Genomic DNA, 19,564 nt, shown 5'->3' with positions numbered 1-19,564 from the left:
TCCTGGATTGTACGTGTAAGTCAAACCCCCTTCTATTCTGTTTTATTAAGCAGTCAGCCTCCTCTCCAGGAGTTTTTGGCGTTGTATTAACATGTGCTACCTGTCCCTGCTGCAGGCAGATCAGCGTTTCGTCTGGAATGGCCACCTGTTGAGGGAATTCATTGCACAGCCGGAGGTAAGACAAAACCAATGTTCTCTTTCACAGCATTTATTTTGTTTCCTTCTGGGTTGAACTGCAGCAAAGATTGGGCTTTTGAAACATAGTTTCCATTATTTAAGGCAACTCATTAACACCCAGCTAAACAACAGAAGTCTGTACTGCCCATGTACAAAGAGTTTTCTACCATTCTATTGTAGAATCTCTCTCTGCTGTCATTATCATAGATATAAAGATGTTTTATATCAATGGATGTTATTATATGTGACTTCTTTCAGCAGAGGCTTCTGGAAACATGTTTTTTATTAGTCCTGTTGGGAACATTTTGACAAACGACGGCTAATAAAAACTAAAGGAAAAAAAGAAAGAGACAGATGGCCGCCCACCAAGAGTCAGGTTCTGTCTGAGGTTTCTGCTGTGTAAAAACAAGGTTTTCCTCGCAACTGTCACACCAAATGCTTGTTCTTGGGGGGGAATTGTTGGGTCTTTGTCAATGATAGAGTAGGTCTAGACCTACTCTATCTGTAAAGTCTCTTGAGATAACTCCTGTTAGGATTTGACATTATAAATAAAACTGAATTGAATTGAAAAGCCTGATCAGACATGGCGTTGACATGGGTCAATGGTGACCGGATATAGATATACAAATAAACATATCGAAATGAAAAAAATATTTTCTGTTAGTGTGTGTGTATTGTAGTAACAACTGAAATGTACAGTTGTAACTTTCACATAAATCATACATTACCGAAGCATGTGGAGATACTTATACAATATGTCATGCTTTGGCAGAAATGTTATTCCAAACCAGTGTTGCAGTTCAGCATAGAGTGCGGATCGGGCCGCATTTTTCTGCCCGAGCCCGGCCCGCGTCCGACAGAGCAGTAACTGAACCCGGCCCGAGCCCGACAGGCGTTAAGATATTTATGTCTGAGCCCGACCCGAGCCCGACACAGTTAAAATCTCGTTTTTTTCTCATACTAATGACACATGTACGTTTGTTTGTGTGGAAAGCCCGCTTTTATTAAGCAACTGTAGGAAGGCATTCAGAAATGTCAACAGATGAGCGCATCAGCGCACACGGGGGAACAAGCGCACGTTAACACAGGCGCGCACCTACATAATAAGCTTTTTTAAATTTAAAATGTTCAATGCCTTATCATGCTGACGTTACCGAGCCCGACCCGAACCCAAACATAATTTCTAAATATCTGTCTGAACGGCTATCCATTCTCTAGTTCAGCACCTTAAGCCAATGGGGGCTGACTGACCCAGTGAGGAATGGACTCAGTTACCTTTTGCTCTAAAACTGTGGCCTTCCAGCCCGGACGCCCCCGTCACATGTCCGGTACAGCATCTGTACCCATAGTGAGCAGTGGCGGTTCTAGACCATTTCAAATGGAGGGGCCAGGCTGGGGCCACATGTGATTTTAGGGGTAACAAATATGTTAAGCAAAAGTGTTACATCCCACCAACCCTCCATAGGTTTGTTTCTACAAAATACTAATAATGCAAATATAACAATAAACACAAGAATACTCATTCAGTGTTAACCTTTATTTATCACTGCACATACTGTAAATAATAGGCCTTATTTGGGGACAAAAGTGGGGTTAAAAATGTAAGAAAATATTTGCCACAGTTATATTAATATTAATATTACGGGGGCACTGGCCACTCTTGCCAGCCTCCCCTAGAACTGATAGTGAGACAATAAAATAATGCTGTGAAAGAGAACTTCATGTTTGTATATTGTATATGTGTAACCCTGATTCTGTGAGTATATCTCCTTCTAATCAGTGGTTACATGGGTAAGTTTAATTCCACACAAATTGTGCACAGAATAATTAATAAATAGCAGCATTTGATCTAACATGGCTCTCTTCTTCCAGTTACACAGGTTTGTGTTTCCTGTTGTCCATGGCTGTATCCTTTCCTCTTGTTGTCTCACTGCCACAGTTCACGTCTGTTTTAGGGAATGGTCTTTCATGTTGGGCCCATCTCGCCGTGCTGTCTGAGGTGTGGCCACTTTATTATTATCTCTAGATTTATGATTTCTAAAATGTCTCCCTGGCTTCCTGCTGTGAGTTCTGTTGTTTTTGAATGCATATGCAGCGCCTCCTTACTATTCCATGTCAGTTCCCTAACACATCTGTTGGCTAGTCATCACCATGAAGTCCAGCTGCATCAACGGAAAGGTGTTTGAGTGGAGTATTATCTCCAGGAGGAGCTGTTTCAGAGCCGGCGTCCGCTACTATGTCCGAGGTAATGCTACTGCCGCTCTGCTGACCCCTCACCTCCACGTGCACTGGGATAATTCAAGTATAGGCATAATTTACATAATTGATAATTCACATTTACTCAATAATCAAAACTAGCCAGTGCAAACTATTATAATTTCCCTGACATAAATAAAAACATTTGCACCATAAATTGATTCAGAAAAGGCACAAATTGTTTCAGAAACGTTCACCAGAATGCAGAAAATATTGTAGCAGCCAACGTAATCTGCCCCAGTATCAGCCATACCTACACAGGTAACTCTTAAAGGTGCTCTAAGTGATGTCACATGTTTTTTAGGCTACAACATTTTTTGTCACATACAGCAAACCTCTCCTCCCTATCTGCTAGCTGCCTGTCCCCTGAACACACTGTAAAAAAACGCAGTCTCTGTAGACAGCCCAGGCTCCACAAACACCAACAAAAACAAACTGCCAATCTGCACCACCAAACATAACAAACAGTGTTCCAGCCAATAACCCGACAAGAAGGATTTGGGGGTGGGGGTTGGGGGAGTTAGTGCGCGGAAGCACGGAAGGGAGGGGGAGGGGATGGGATGAGGTGGAGGGAGGGGCGAGCTAGTCTCGTTTTGTTTGAAAATACTTCAAACGTCAACAAGAAGTAACGTCACCCCACATCGCTTAGAGTAGGGCTGGATGATATGGAGAAAATCAGATATCACGATATTCTTGACCAAATACCTCGATATCGATATTGCTGCGATATTCTAGGGTTGACAATTGGTGCTTTAACAAAATATATTCACACCTAGATTTAAGATAAATAATCATCAGTAATGTGGACATAATGTCTAAGTGGGGAAAAGGCAAATAATAGAACAGCTAGAACAGTCTGGTAAGTTCAGAAAATGACATCACTTTACTGTAATGCAGCCTTTAAAACCAGGAAAAGACAACACTTATGTCATATCTCGATATTACGATATCCAAAATCTATGACGATATCTAGTCTCATATCACGATATCGATATAATATCGATATATTGCCCAGCCCTAGCTTAGAGCACGTTTAAAATAAAATTAAAATACATTTAGGCCTACATAAAGAAATCTCCTGCTACCTTTTACCTGGCTGGATACACTAACAGGCGTTTCTGGTGTTACACCGAAATCTGTGACCCGTCAGAATGTGTGACTGTAATGCTGTCAGACATTTTTTACAGTTTTTTTACATACTTGATACTATGGAGGAAATTCAGTCGGTGCCTAAAAAGTATGGAAGTCCGGTACCCAGCCCTCCTCAGCACACACATTTCCAACATAGTGTAATTGTTCTGTGTTTTACAGACATATTGAAACACATCTGCAGCTCATTTACGGCAGGACAAACGAAGTTCTCCTGTATGTACAGAAAGACAGCATCAGTTACAAAAGAAATGCATCATTACATATACGTTTTATTCAAGTGATTTTCATATTACCTGCTCCAGCTCAAATCAGCTGTGCAGCCATCCAGTGGACATTAATTAAAAGAGAATTGTCTAAAGCAGCTCTCTGCGCGTTTGCGTGCAGGCATTGATTCAGAAGGCCATCCTGCTAACTACGTGGAAACGGAGCAGATCGTGCAGTTCAACAGTGCCAAGGCTTCCTTTGTTCAGGTGAGCCAAAGCAGTATTACTACTTAAACCGCTATTTGGTACATATTTGTTTCGGTTTCTGTATTGATTGTTAATTTTGTATTCGTGTTGAATATGTTTGTTTGTGTATGTATGCACCAATCACCAAGGCAAATTCAACGTAGGGTAACTACTGTGGCAATAAACTTCTTTCTGATTCTGATAATGCTACAGCAGAGATACAGTGACGTCTGCCGTAAGAAGGATTGAGTGATCATTTAATCAGAATCAGAAAGGAGTTTATTGCCACAGTAGTGGAACTACATGGAATTTGCCTTGGTGATTGGGACATTCATACAAACAAACATTTTTCTCAACCTCAAAATCACGTCAATATTTTGTTAAAGGTCCCATGGCATGAAAATTTCACTTTAAGAGTTTTTTTTAACATTAATATGAGTTCCCCCAGCCTGCCTATGGTCCCCCAGTGGCTAGAAATGGCGATAGATGTAAACCGAGCCCTGGGTATCCTGCTCTGCCTTTGAGAAAATGAAAGCTCAGATGGGCCGATCTGGAATCTTCCCTTTATGATGTCATAAGGGGAAAGGTTACCTCCCCTTTCTCTGCTTTGCCCGCCCAGAGAATTTGGACCACCCATGAGAGAGACATCATGGCTTGCAAATGAGCGAAGCATGGCAGCTGGTCAAGGCCACACCCCCACCCTCCACCTTGCCCCCCCCCTCTCTCCTCCTCAATAGCATTTAAAGCTACAGACACAGAAATGGTACATCCTAAGGAAAACTCATTGTGGGACTGGAATTCTGCACCAAGGCTGAATTTGGGGAAAGAGACTTCAGATACAGTATTAGGGGACCACTAAGGCCTATATAAAAGAGACTTCAGATACAGTATTAGGGGACCACTAAGGTCTATATAAAAGAGACTTCAGATACAGTATTAGGGGACCACTAAGGTCTATATAAAAGAGACTTCAGATACAGTATTAGGGGACCACTAAGGTCTATATAAAAGAGACTTCAGATACAGTATTAGGGGACCACTAAGGTCTATATAAAAGAGACTTCAGATACAGTTTTGGGGACCACTAAGGTCTATATAAAAGCATCCAAAAAGCACGTCATGTCATAGGACCTTTAATGTCGCCATGAACTGTAAATCCTGCACAACATCAACCCTCAATATTACTGTTACAACAATTGAAACATGTCTTCAGTTTGTGTTTACATTCCTCTAAAACTAGTTTGACATTTAATTAACCCCCCACAGTTGAGTCCACAGTGCTCATGTCCACGTTGACATGAGCGTGTGCTGCGTGACCCTGGCAGCTGTCTGACAGGTGAAAGCAGGGTGATGGTGTGTTTATGCATGATGTCATTTGTCTTCGTAGACTCGAGGCTCCATCCCCTTCTACTGGTCCCAAAGGCCCAATCTCAAGTACAAGCCCAAACCTCAGATCAACAAAACCGTGAACCATGTAAGATGTCTTCACATCAGCATCAGACCGAGCAAGGCCCACAGTGTTCATCTCTCATCCATTCATCTTCTCTCTGTCTGTCTCTCCAGCTGGACGGGTTCCAGAGACACTTTGACTCGCAGATTATTCTCTATGGAAGACAAGTCATTTTGAACTTGGTGAGATCTGTTGATTCCATCACCTGTATTACTTTCACTTTATGAAGTCAATGTGCCAGCTACATGTTGATTTTTTTAATCCACGATATGACAGTCAAAGGAAATAATACCACGACAATGACAAATAACTCCTTTATGTTTGTTTGCATGCTTGTTGGATAGAAACTCTGAGTTCATGTCATGTTTTCCCCACAGATCAACCAGAAGGGCTCTGAGAAGCCACTGGAGCTGGCTTTTGACAAGATGGTGACCAACCTGGGTAATGGCATGATCAAGTAAGATTTCCACCAATTGTTCTACACTCACATGTGGCTGGGTTCTTCATATTTACAACACAGGTCTAGAGCTGCAAAGATGAATGGATTAGTTGTCAACTATTAAATCAATCGGCAACTATTCGTTAATCGATTAATCGGTTGAGCCGCCTACACATGATACGTGATTGGCTCTCGGCGTACCGCTAGGTAGGGCGCAGGGCAAAGCACAGCGCAGGTAAACGTCATCAAGGGTGGCAAGGAAACTATTTCCTATTGCTAGGTAACGAGATGCTGTTATCTCGTTGGTTGCGCTTTCGAAAGGTCAGCGGCAACTAGGTCAAAGTTTAAATAATTTGAACTTTGAGCGGTGTTTTGTGTTTAAAGCCCCCAACATCGTCTTCCAGGCAGTGCTGCCTGGAAGGCACTAGGATTAGGCAAGGGTTAGGGTTAAGTGCCTTGAAGTCGACGGTCACAGCGCTGCCCTTAAGTCGACGTTGGGGGCTTAGAACACCATGGAGCACTTTGAGCGCAGCGCAAAGCGGCAGATCCGAGTGGTGCGCGACGCCAGGGGTAGCGCAGCGCTCCCCCGTAGGAAATCAATGGTACGGCCGGCGCAGACCGGTTTTGCCGCCTATCATGTATAGGCGGCTTTAGAGTCATTTTTTTAAATGAAAAACAGACAAACTCGTGTGATGTCAGCTTGTTAAATGTGAATATGTTCTAGTGTCTTCTCTCCTTTGTGACAGTAAACTGAAGATCTTTGAGTGGTGGACAAAACAAGACATTTGAGGACGTCCTCTTGGGCTTTTGGGAAACACTGATCCACATTTTAGAGACCAAACAACTAATCCATTCATCCAGACAATAATCCACACATTAATCCACCGTGACAATAATCGTTAGTTGCAGCTGTACACAGGTCATTCTATTCCTTGGTGATGCTCTTCTGCAGGTACATAGCCTTTGACTTCCATAAGGAGTGCAGTCGGATGAGGTGGCACCGGCTGCAGATCTTACTGGACATGGTCGCTGAAATGCAGGATGAGTTTGGGTCAGTGAGCTTCTCCCTGATATACAGTACAGCAGGTGGCTACCTGTGTGCTGTGCATCAGAAGTAATGGTCTGTGTGTCTGTGTGTCTGTGTGTGTGTGTGTGTGTGTGTGTGTGTGTGTGTGTGTGTGTGTGTGTGTGTGTGTGTGTGTGTGTGTTTTCAGATACTTCCTGGTGGATGCGGATGGGAAGGTGCTGCTGAACCAGGAGGGGGTGTTCCGTAGCAACTGCATGGACTGCCTGGACCGGACCAACGTCATCCAGAGCATGCTGGCCCAGCGCTCGCTGCAGTCCCAGCTACGGGTACGACCGCACCGTCACACAGAGGGCGGACGCAATAATCAGAACAACTGAACGTAGAAATGTGCAGCTTGAATTTCTGTGGGTTACACTGGATTCCAGTGGGGACATTGTTTAAAATGAAGTGTAAGAAACATATGCTGCATCTCAATTAGTATACTTCCATTAGTACACTTACATGTAGTACACTATGTACTCACTTGTGTTGTGCGTACATTTGGACAGGCTAGTGTTGTCTCGAATCGTGCACAGCCGTTACGCTCTTACTGGATATAACGATCGCAACATTTGACCACTTCTTATTCTTTTTAAAGGGTAACTTCGGTTTTCTTTCAACCTAGACCCGATGTTCCCATTAATGGTTAAATGTGCATCGTCAGTCAGTGTCCACTAAAAGTTCTGTTTTTGCCGCTGACAGGCTCAGATTATTATTCTAAGTGTCTGACAACATTATGGAAAGGATCCCTACAGAGATGGAGCTTTTTGTTAAAGAGTAAGATCCTTTTTAGTTTTACCAGAATGTGGGGGGTGGCAGTAGAGTGGACTGAGAGCTGCCAGTTCACCTCCTAGGCACCAAACACACACGCTGAGTTTACATTAAAGCCTACTACACACCGTCTGATAGTCTGGCGAGGTCAGTGACTTGAGTCTGTTCGGTGTGTTCCGTGCCGTCCGTCCGAGGGGCCGTCGGCCTTCATTTTGGCAGTCAGACTCAAATGACCAATCTGATTGGTAGAGTGCTAACCCGGAAACGGGGAGCGGAATGAGTGTGACTGTCTCTCAATATCTGATGAAAATCTTTTAAACTGACCTTTGTCGATCTGAAATGAAGACAGATTCAGCAACTGCACGGCCTATTTCTCGTTTAAAATGTTTTCAGAAACACGTTTCGGTGAACTATTTTAGTACAATATGAGATCGTATTCTGAACAAGCCGCCATGACAGTCTGTCTTTATATTTCGGAGAAACCTGCCTTTTTTGCCGAGGGCCGGCCGTCTGGTCGGTGTGTCTGGGCCTTTAGAAGTTTAGCCTTTTGACACATGATTTAAAAAGTGAATTTTTTTTTTTTAACTTCATCTCATCTCAAATATGTGTGTTCCTGCAGAGAATGGGAGTCCTCCACACGGGCCAGCAGATTGAGGAGCAGTCCGACTTTGTGAAGATGTACAAGAACGGTAGGCTCACCCTCGGTGCTTTCCTTTGAACCAATCACCTGGCCCGCCTACGTGTCCACTCGTAGATGTCACTATGATGTGTTTGCTCCCATGCAGCCTGGGCAGACAACGCTGACGCCTGCGCCAAGCAGTATGCTGGCACTGGGGCCTTGAAGACGGACTTCACCAGGTCAGTGTCCACACAGCAGACGCCTGAACATCCAGCTGAACACATGCTGATCACAACGATCAGAGCAAGGAGGAGATGTTTGTCCATTCGTTCCATCTGTCCTTCCCCACAACACTTGATCCAGAGCAATGCATTTTAACAAAACATTTCCTCATTTCTATAAAATGAACTATGATATGAATATAGTATAACATGGATCCTGATAAACCCTGACCTGTCCAAATCTAATGTTGATTTGTTCCATCACATTAAATGTCTGTTTCATTAGCAGTCCAGTGTTCTGTCTCACGTCTACACGGCCATTTAATCTGAACCTGACGGATTTTCACCTGAAACAGAAACCAGCTTAAAGGAGAATTCCGGACGATTTTTACCTGAATCTTGATCGCTAGATGTCTCCAAGTACTGTTGATAGGAAAAACAAACGACCAGAATCGGTGTTAGCAAACTGGAGTTGCTGCAGCTAATGGCCAGAGCTCCCAGTTAGCTAAAATGCCAGTTGTGGGGGCATGTTCTAGAGTGCCTTTGTGCCTCTTAACAGACACAAAATGCAATTAAAATTTCTGTGCAACATGAACGGGGCCCTTACGTGACAACAAGATGCGTTTTCAACTCAGACATTGTGAAGAAACAATTTAAATTCAAAGTTTGTACTGTCGCCTACCTCTTTTTCCATCGGTCGCTTCACGGAGGTCATGCCTTGAAGCTTATTTCCCCCTCAAAAATAGGTAATTGAGCACTGTAGTGGTTATGACCATATCAGTGACTATGTAACTACATGGAAACGGTCCAAATGATGCCTGTGGCTTGCACAGTAATAGCGTTACTGAAGGCTAGCTCTAGTCTCTAGTCTAGAGAATCTGAATTTTTTTTTTCCTATCGACAGTACTCGGGGACATCTAGCGATCAAGATTCAGGTAAAAATTGTCCGGATTTCTCCTTTAAAGGGCCGTCCACACCAAGAACAATAACTATCACTATAACTATAGATATATAGCTTTGAACTCCAGTGGATGGTCCAGTGGAGTCCACAACCACAACTATAACGACAACGACAGTGGAGAACGATATCATTGGTGATCACTTTCAGAGCGATATGATGGACGGTGGAAACACTGACAGCCAATCAGAATCCTTCTGAGTTAACAACATGACACGCAGGAGGTTAGAGGTAACACTCGGCCGGGCTACGCTCCTTTAGCGCTGTGTATTTTTAAACAATAATACTCTGAAAGTAGTTCACATCGGTACTGTGAAAGTGTTTCTCATGTCCCAGAAACCAGTGAAAGTAAATCCTGTGTTCTGGATGTTATTATCACGGTATAACGGTCGGTGGTTTTGTCCCGGGTCTCTGCTCTGATCTCTCTGCAGCGCTGAGCGGTGTCGGTGCCCCAGGGACCGCCGGGAGACTTTTTGGTTCATAAAATTAACCTGAACCTAACCTAAAATTAAAATGAATATGTATTATATCATAATAGGCATTCCTGTAATTTTAAGTTGCAAAGTCTGCTGTATTAATGTATGTACTATTATCAGCTGGAGCGTGCAGTGCGAGCTTGACGCCACTGTTTATGGTTCAGCAGTGTGGATGGTCACATCATTACAGTTATGGTTATGGTTATAGTTATCGTTCTTGGTTTGGACTGTACTATAGTGTTAGAGTACAATTAAAGCAGGTTTACAGAGACCACGAGTCAGTGTTTCTAACACGGGTGATTTCTGTCTCACATTATGAGCATTCTAAAAGAAAGCAAGCTGTCCCAGGTGTAGAGGCTCTCTCCTCTGGGGAGCGTGAATCTGATCAGATGATGTAGATGGTGATGTCAGAGGACAGCTCATCCTCTTTATGACATGATGCTTTATGGTGCTCTCTCAGGACGGGGAAGAGGACTCAGTGGGGGCTGCTGATGGACGGCTGGAACTCCATGATCCGATATTACAAGAACAACTTCTCTGATGGCTTCAGACAGGTTGGTTTGATATGAATGAATAATGAATGAAATACATTTGAAGATAACCTGAAACTTTACGCAACTAAACAGGCTGAATCCAGTAATAGTTCCTGTCAGGGTTAGGTTTAGAGAAGATTGAGCGTTGAACCAGTTGGTGTGTGTTTACTGCAGGACTCCATCGATCTGTTCCTGGGCAACTACGCTGTGGATGAAGCTGTTTGGACCACCCCACTGCATGATCCCAAAGACTGGAAGTTTCTGACAGTAAGAAGGGCTCAGGACGATCCATTGATAAGTCTTTCTGTGTCCGGTGTGTTTAATCAGACTCTTTTCCTTTCCCAGTTGCCTATCGTCATGGTGGTAGCATTCTCCATGTGCATCATCTGCCTGCTCATGGCTGGTAAGACAAACTGCAATACACTCCATTTTCATACCTTCACACACACAACGTCAGGGTTTATTTATCTTCAAGGTCCTATGACATGCTGCTTTTTGGATGCTTTTATATAGGCCTTAGTGGTCCCCTAATACTGTATCTGAAGTCTCTTTTATATAGACCTTAGTGGTCCCCTAATACTGTATCTGAAGTCTCTTTTATATAGACCTTAGTGGTCCTCTAATACTGTATCTGAAGTCTCTTTTATATAGACCTTAGTGGTCCCTAATACTGTATCTGAAGTCTCTTTTATATAGACCTTAGTGGTCCCCTAATACTGTATCTGAAGTCTCTTTTATATAGACCTTAGTGGTCCCCTAATACTGTATCTGAAGTCTCTTTTATATAGACCTTAGTGGTCCCCTAATACTGTATCTGAAGTCTCTTTTATATAGACCTTAGTGGTCCCCTAATACTGTATCTGAAGTCTCTTTTATATAGACCTTAGTGGTCCCTAATACTGTATCTGAAGTCTCTTTTATATAGACCTTAGTGGTCCCCTAATACTGTATCTGAAGTCTCTTTTATATAGACCTTAGTGGTCCCCTAATACTGTATCTGAAGTCTCTTTTATATAGGCCTTAGTGGTCCCCTAATACTGTATCTGAAGTCTCTTTTATATAGGCCTTAGTGGTCCCCTAATACTGTATCTGAAGTCTCTTTTATATAGACCTTAGTGGTCCCCTAATACTGTATCTGAAGTCTCTTTTATATAGGCCTTAGTGGTCCCCTAATACTGTATCTGAAGTCTCTTTTATATAGGCCTTAGCCTTTCTGAGGACTATAGTTAACTGCTCCTCAGATCTCTGCAGGGTAAATCCAGACAGCTAGCTAGACTATCTGTCCAATCGGAGTTTTCTGTTGCACGACTAAAACTACTTTTGAACGTACACGTTCCACCAAAACAAGTTCCTTCCCGAGGTTATTTTGCAGCGGCACCATTGTTGCGTCCTATTGCATCCTTCCTCCGCAACACAGTGGAGGTAGGTCTGGCAATGTGAGACTACTTCCCCCAATATGTTGACGAAGGATGCGAAAAGAGTTTTATTATGTCTTCAGTGCCTCTGTTTGACCTACTTTGTCCCCACACAGGTGACACATGGACTGAGACGCTGGCCTACGTTCTGTTCTGGGGATCAGCCAGCGTGGTGACAGGCGGACTCATCCTCTTCAACGGACTGGACTTTGTGGATGCTCCGCGGCTGGTGCAGAAGGAGAAGCTGGACTGAATGTGTGTGTGTGGAAAGCAGCTCGGCCCCGGCGAGCTCACCGCCTCATCCTCTGGCTCTTCATCACTCTCCCCCCGGCAGCAGCAGCAGCGGCGGCAGGGGGGGGCCTGGAGCCTTTACTAGCACAGGGTGGAGTGGAGGGGGGGGGAGCAGGGCCGGCCTCGTGCACCACGGCGGTGGAAAGACAGAGACTGGGAGTGCACGGGCCTGCTGCTGTCCACACTGCAGCTTCTGGCATGTGGACAGGACTGTCTGTCCACTGGACCTCTGGAGTTTGTTCTCACTGGATGTGATGCTTCCTGATGTCAGAGGAACGCTGTTTGTCCCGCTGCATCGGGATCCCATTCACAACATCTGCTGTGATGTCACAGCACAGCTGTGTGTTCATTACTGTATGTACCGTTAATTTGCCTTTTGTCTTTTATCTTTTTTGCTGATTCATGTTCATACCTGTCCAGCTGCTCTGTCCCGGGGGAAACGCTGCCTGAGACACAGCAGTGACGGCCAATCAGGTGGTCCGTACATCACACAGCCAGCGTGTCATTGGCATCTCAATGTCCTAAAAGTCTGAACTAGAGCTGCAACTAGCCATTATTTTCATAGTCGATTAGTTGTTTGGTCTCTAAAATGTCAGAAAATGGTGAAAAATGTGGATCAGTGTTTCCCAAAAGTCCAAGAGGACGTCCTCAAATGTCTTGTTTTGTCCACAACTCAAAGATATTCAGTTTACTGTCCCAGAGGAGAGAAGAAACTAGAAGATATTCACATTTAACAAGCTGGGATCACACAAGTTTTGACTTTTTTTCTCATAAATATGACTCAAACTGATTAATGGATTATCAAAATAGTTGGAGATTAATTTAATAGTTGACATCTTATGGATGAATCTTTTCAGCTGTTGTCTGAATGGAGCATTTGAGCACTCTTTATCACTTCATAAAGTCAGGTATATATTTCACATGTGGTTGTGATCACCATCAGTGTCATCAGTCACAAATCATCCTATGAGTTTGATCAGATCAAATGTCACAGCAGAATGTTAATAAGACTATAGACGGCAGCTTTGTTCAGCACTACACGTGGCCGTCATGTGTCAGTACCACTGGTAACGTAGGAGTCATTCCAACCTTTTTATTTCCCATGAAAAGTCTCTATACTCACTTCATTCCTGCTCTCAAATGAGTCCTCTGTGAGCAGGAACAAACGGAACATAACATTTAACAGTATTGTTAACATATTTACACGTTATGGGATGTCAAAGACACTGTTGTTTTGGTTAACAGCAGGAAGTGGAGCAGCAGGTTGACGTTTCAGGCTAGCAGCTGGGTTTAATATCGTTGGTTATCACATTCATTTCATCTGTCCCCTTCACACGTTATTCAAAGGTACAGCTGTGGTGCTATATATAAAGTTTTTAATCTTGAATCTTGGATGTAGTTTCAGCATACTGGTCAGTAACAGACATCAGTCAGCTGTACAATCTGATCTAAATAAGAACTGGGTTTGATTTCAGACGGAGATGCATGGATAATAAACTTCAGATTCTGCCTGTTAATATCTCTGACATTCCTAATGTGTGTGTATATATATATATATATATATATATATATGTGTGTAAAATTTTAACATTATTGTTTTATGTTCTGCTGTGTTAAGTGGTGTAATTGGCAGTTATCCTGCAGCAGCTTGATGAGGTGCACCTGAATGCATCTCTGTAGATTTCTGCTTCTTTATGGATGGGCCTCATGCAGGAACCCCGTGGAGCGTTTGAGTGATTTAAGAGAATGTGGGGCATTCACCATTTGACTGTTTAGAATTCTCTCTTTGGTACAGAAGAAATGACGAGTCATGACCACGGCTCCTTTCTCTTCACAACTGGAATGCCTTAATCTGAATGAATTATGATACTGAAACTAATAAAATATTTAATATGACAAAGTCACTGCTAGATCAATATTCTGTTCACCATTTCATCCTCGTCCTGGCTGCCAGTTTGATGTTTGGTTTTATGATTTTTCTTGGCAGATTTTGGTACAGGACTGGTAGTTGAAGTTCTCTCTCTGAGCTCTGCCTCAGGCTCTTCATCATCAGCACTGGGGGGGGGGCTACCTGATAGGTGGTGTGCAGTGTAGGGGCGGGGCTTTGAATAAAATGCCTCTCCATATTCTCCAGCTGTGCCAGAACAGCTGGCATTACACACATCTGTGGATATTTATAACACCCACACCACTGATTCATCAGGTTTCTGTAAACCATCATCACGGTAACATCTCACTTATTATTATTAAACTGGGAGATGATGCTCAAATGTCCACAAAGCTGTGACTGAGTGAACTCTGAGAAGAGTGTGTACAAATATTTAAATATGAATGCATTATTTTGTAAAATGAACAGCCCCTAACCCCTGAAATAGTTATACTATGTATTTACATAAAATCATCCTTAACCGTTAAGGTAAATTGATTGTTTCTGTGGACTTAACTCATTGTGGTATCAGATGATCTTGCTGCATTTGGTCTTTGTGTCCTAAAAACATTGACAACACCAAAGACCAAGTGGTTTTGATCCTAAAATGGTGATGTTCCAGTCCTGGTTGATGATTTTATGTTTTGTTCTAAACAACAGGGACAGAAAATATAATGTTGCACCGTACAGACAAACCTGGCTCTACTACTCAAGGAACTTTAATCCTGGAGAAGAAAGTAATCGTTTTATAATTTAGGAAAACTACAGTATCCAGTCATCATTATACATCCATGATGATACCAAATATTATCTAAACTAAGGTTAGTTTAATCATTTATTAATTTTGTAGTTTTGTGGCAGAAGTAAAACAAATAAAATATAATCTTTTACAGACCAAAGTACAGAGTGTGGGCTGGTAGCTGGAGAGGTGCTCACCTCCTGGGCACTGCCAAGGTGCCAAGGTGCTCCAACCCCCCTCCCCCCAACTGCTCGGGGTGCCTGTCCAGCAGTCGCAGCCCCCTCACTTTGACTTCTTTACATTGGTGCATGTATAGGTCCTGAGCATGTGTGTGTATTTCAGGCCTGTGTGTAGTGTGTTCTAACAACAGAGTGAAAAAAACCTATAAAAAAGTATTAAAAAACTAATAAATTCAGGTTGAAAGACCATATATAAGGTTGTTTTTTGTATATTTACTGGAACAAAATGTTAAAAAAGAATAGTAATATTAGTGAGTCTGCTCTCAAATAAATTGCACATTTGGCTTTGGCATGCGATGAATAGGAGACTATAAGATTAACAAATCAAATGAAAACTGAATACCAACTTTGATTCCTAGAAGTGCAGGTTAAGAGAGTGTAATATTAAGTCCAACTGGATGAAATGAACAGTCATATTGGTGTGTTAGATTGGGGCGTCAAACTCAATTTCACTAAGGGCCACACTGGAAAATAAGAATCACATCAAGGGCCAGACATGTAGAGTTTATTGACATGCTTTAATTCAGGAGAAAAGTCAAATATCTTTGACTGTATTATTGCCTGTCTTATAAAGTCTTCTCAATTACAGTTTGGTCGACATAAATTCCTAAAAAAGTCAGCAAAGAAGTTCCTTAGCCATGATTAAAAAAAAAAAAAATGCAGAGGGCGCCCGGATAGCTCAGTTGGTACAGCGGGTGCCCATATATAGAGGTTTACTCCTCGACGCAGCGGGCCCGGGTTCGACTCTGACCTGCGGCCCTTTGCTGCATGTCATTCCCCCCTCTCTCTCCCCTTTCATGTATTCAGCTGTCCTGTCAATAAAGGCCTAAAAATGCCCCCAAAAAAAGAAAAATGCAGAAAAAGGTCGAACAAAGCGACAAAAACATCAAAAGAAGCGCCAAGAACGTCAGAAAAAATGTGGCAAACACATCGAAAAAAAAATGTGGGCAAAAGTAACAAGAACTTTTTTTAAAAGCAGCAAAACGTTACAAAAGCGACAAAAACTAGGTGGGCCAAAATTTATTGGGATCCTAAATTGATATGCGGGCCGGATCAAAGTCTGCGAGGGGCCAGATTTGGCCTGCGGGCCATGAGTTTGAGACATGCGTGTTAGAACAACATGTTCCTGCTGGCTGAACAGTAAAAATGCTGTTAAACTGGTTTAGTGTCAGTCAGCCTGTTGAATGTTGACTCCATCTGCTGGTGACTAGATAACATTGCAACATGTCCTGCTGTTAACTCAGCTGCTGACGGAGGTGAGTGGAAAATAAAGTAGGCCTAGATCTAGACATTGAGTAGGTTTACATGCCACCAATATTTCACTATTTTTCCAAATATGACAATATTCCGAATTTGATACAGGTCATGTAAACCATGGACAATAGTATTTTTATTGGGGTTCTGGTATTCAATACATACATTTCAGTTCCAGCTATGTATAGAACCACTTTGTATCCATGAACTGAACATATTAACAAAAGAAAAAGAAAAAAACACAGCAGGGATGTAAATAGCATATTCTGGTTGGATATTCAGAATGAGGGCTTTTTTCTGAATATAGCATTTTCTGTGATGTGATATTCTGGTTTTAGAGGCATTCTTTGGACATGTATATACAGCGCATTCAGAATGTGTCTCAATCAGGGTTTTTACTGCAGTTTACGGCCTCTTGTCTGTTTACGGCTTATGGTCAGCTCTGTGCGTTGCTATGGTTACTGTTCACAAACCAAACAGCCAACAGTTTGCAGGGCTGCAGACCTGATTAAGAAGGAGAAACACAGCTACTTTTAAACATTATCAAAGACTCGGATATCAACAGGTTTTGGGATATGAGCCAACCTTTTTCAAGAAGCTGGTTGAAGGAATGAAAGAGGGAGGCTGAGTTCACACGCTCCAACAAGTCCTCCACCACTGGAACACTTTGAAAAAATCCTGTTTTGCACGACTACATGTAAGCTGGCATATTAGTGGAGTATTAATTTTCATTAGCAATGGAAACAGCTTAGTCAGAATATCGTCTATTTTGTTATACGGGTAAAAACCGTAATATGTGCATCTAAACGCAGTCACTGTTGAACAGAGCTGAGACACCATTACAGGGTGTGAGATCTCTGCTGGAAAACACACACGGCTGGAATATTAGAAGCAGTCAGGAGAAGTGACAGTAACTCAGTGAGTCTTGCTTTTGACCGGCGATTTAGATACGAAGACAAATGGCTGAGAGAGCTCTCGTTGAAAGTTTCCTGAACTGCCATGTGTGTTCAGAGACTTTCAGAGATCCTGTGTCTCTGGGCTGCAGCCACAGCTTCTGTTCAAGCTGCCTGCACACATTCTGGGAACAAGTTAAAAACAAAAACTGTCCCATTTGTAAAAGAAAATCCTCAAAAGAACATCCTTGGGTGAACTATTCGCTGAAGGAGCTGGCTGACTCCTTTTCTGGGAGACAGACATCTGGACCATCTGAGGCAGAAAAAGGAGAGAAGAAGGTGGAGGTGGTGGTGTGTAGTAAACATCCAGAAGAGCCTCAATTGTTCTGTAAGGATGAAGATAGAGTGGTGTGTCCTGTCTGTGACTTTGCCCACCATGTCGGCCACAGGCTGGTTCCTGTAGAAGAGGCAGTCAGAGATCTGAAGGAGCAGCTGGAATCTGACTTAGAGTGTCTGCAGGACAAGAGGGACAAACACAGACGCGTGGAGGAAACCTATGATGAAGTGATTCAACACTCCAAGAAGCAGCTGCTGTCCACAGAGAGGCAGATCAGAGACGAGTTCAACAAGCTGCACCAGTTCCTGAAAGAGGAAGAGGAGTCCAGACTGGCAGCTCTGAGGGAGGAAGAGGGGCAGAGGGGGAAGACTGTCAGCAGAGAGATGAAGAGGATTCAGGAGCAGATCTCCTCTCTGTCAGACAGCATCTCTGCTGTGGAAGCAGACCTGCAGAAAGACAGCGTGCCGTTCCTCGGCAGTTATAAAGTCTCTCGGATCAGAGCCAGAGTCCAGTGCTCGCTGTCAGATCCACAGCTGGTCCCAGGAGCGCTGACAGATGTGGCCAAACATCTGGGCAACCTGTCCTTCAGAGTCTGGGAGAAGATGAGGGACAAGGTCCACTTCAGTCCCGTCATACTGGACCCAAACACTGCAAACGGCAGTCTCTATCTGTCTGATGATCTGACCAGTGTGAGATGTAGAGACACAATCCAGAAGCTTCCTGATAATCCAGAGAGAAACAGCAACTATGTCTCTGTCCTGGGCTCTGAGGGCTTCAGCTCAGGGAAACACAGCTGGGAGCTGGAGGTGGAAGATTATCCTCTCTGGATCTTGGGTTTAGCTAAAGAGTCAGCTGACAGTAAGGGAGAGCGATTTGCTTCACCAGAATATGGAATCTGGTGTTTAAGGCACGGTGATGGAAAATACACTAATGGAGTTGGTAAGACTGTCACAGTGAAGAAGAGACTCCAGAGGATCAGAGTCCAGCTGGACTATGAGGGGGGGGAGGTGTCCTTCTACTACTCTAAAGACATGACTCACATCTACACTCACAGAGACACTTTCACTGAGAAACTCTTCCCATATCTCAGTGTCGGACCGGCTGGCGATGCTCAAACTGCCGATATCAAAATCTGTCAAAGTGAGATTTCTGTGTGATGTTCTTACATGTTCATGTTAGTTCAGACTTCACTGTTTCAAAACATCGGGATAATCGAGACAGTTCACCCAGAAAATATATATTTCTGGGTGAACTGTCTCGATTATCTTTTTTATTATTGACAAATTGCTGTCTACAGAGAATCAGACAGTAATAGCACATGAACATCAAGTGTACAAACTTATGAAGATAAAAATAAAAAACATACGAAGCAATACAAACGATAATCATTACATAGAGAAAAAAAGAAATAAAAAGAGGTACATGAAAACTTTACAATTAGTCAGAGGTTTCAGGGAAAAATAGCTCTACAGTTTCCACAATTGTAATACTTTTTTTGTTATCCAACGATCTAAGTGACTTCAGTAGAGATTTTAATTCTCTGAGAAAAGGTGCAAAATTAGGAGATGATTTAGAACATTTCTGCTTGTGAATATAAAATTTGGCATACAGAATGATGAAATGAATTACATACTCAAGAGCACCATTTCCTGAATTATCGTAGAAACAGGTGATATCTTTAAGGTTTAAAGGTGTAGACAAAGTTGGGTTCACCCAGAAAATATAATATGCACTCAACACTGACACTGCATGACATCATCAGGTGACGATTCATACAGGTACAAATCAGTTTCAAGTGTTCAACGTATTCTCCTGGTTATCAGCATAGTGTGTTTAATCAGACCTCAATATAACGTAAACACTTTGTTAACTTTATCATCATCAGACAGCATCAGATTTCTG

General features: G+C 42.8%; 2 protein-coding genes across 2 annotated transcripts in view; both read left to right on the top strand.

Moving 5' to 3' along the window:
* The window catches only part of LOC116066637 (phosphatidylinositol-3-phosphatase SAC1-B), a 20,357-nt gene extending 7,462 nt beyond the window's left edge, over positions 1-12,895 (top strand). The window contains exons 6-20 of the mRNA XM_031322833.2: positions 116-175; positions 2,050-2,083; positions 2,321-2,422; positions 3,970-4,055; positions 5,422-5,508; positions 5,598-5,666; positions 5,862-5,941; positions 6,876-6,974; positions 7,138-7,276; positions 8,380-8,449; positions 8,546-8,618; positions 10,495-10,588; positions 10,742-10,834; positions 10,913-10,970; positions 12,099-12,895. Of these exons, the coding sequence (XP_031178693.1) occupies positions 116-175; positions 2,050-2,083; positions 2,321-2,422; positions 3,970-4,055; positions 5,422-5,508; positions 5,598-5,666; positions 5,862-5,941; positions 6,876-6,974; positions 7,138-7,276; positions 8,380-8,449; positions 8,546-8,618; positions 10,495-10,588; positions 10,742-10,834; positions 10,913-10,970; positions 12,099-12,235 (1,281 nt within the window). The 3' untranslated portion in view covers positions 12,236-12,895. The remainder of the gene's footprint in view (positions 1-115; positions 176-2,049; positions 2,084-2,320; positions 2,423-3,969; positions 4,056-5,421; positions 5,509-5,597; positions 5,667-5,861; positions 5,942-6,875; positions 6,975-7,137; positions 7,277-8,379; positions 8,450-8,545; positions 8,619-10,494; positions 10,589-10,741; positions 10,835-10,912; positions 10,971-12,098) is intronic.
* Positions 12,896-17,018: 4,123 nt separating this feature from the next.
* LOC116066645 (nuclear factor 7, brain-like) lies at positions 17,019-18,834 on the top strand. Its single transcript, XM_031322845.2, has one exon. It carries the CDS (start codon positions 17,392-17,394, stop codon positions 18,817-18,819), a length of 1,428 nt encoding a protein of 475 aa, XP_031178705.2. The 5' UTR covers positions 17,019-17,391; the 3' UTR covers positions 18,820-18,834.
* The last annotated feature ends 730 nt before the right edge of the window (positions 18,835-19,564 follow it).

This window comes from Sander lucioperca, chromosome 10, assembly GCF_008315115.2.
Source record: "Sander lucioperca isolate FBNREF2018 chromosome 10, SLUC_FBN_1.2, whole genome shotgun sequence".
Taxonomy (NCBI): Eukaryota; Metazoa; Chordata; class Actinopteri; order Perciformes; family Percidae; genus Sander; species Sander lucioperca.
Note: the sequence above shows the minus strand (reverse complement) of the source record. Positions and strands in the feature narration are given on the sequence as shown.

Excerpts from the sequence above, each read along its gene's own strand:
- LOC116066645 (XM_031322845.2), top strand. The coding sequence starts at position 17,392 with ATGGCTGAGAGAGCTCTCGTTGAAAGTTTCCTGAACTGCCATGTGTGT.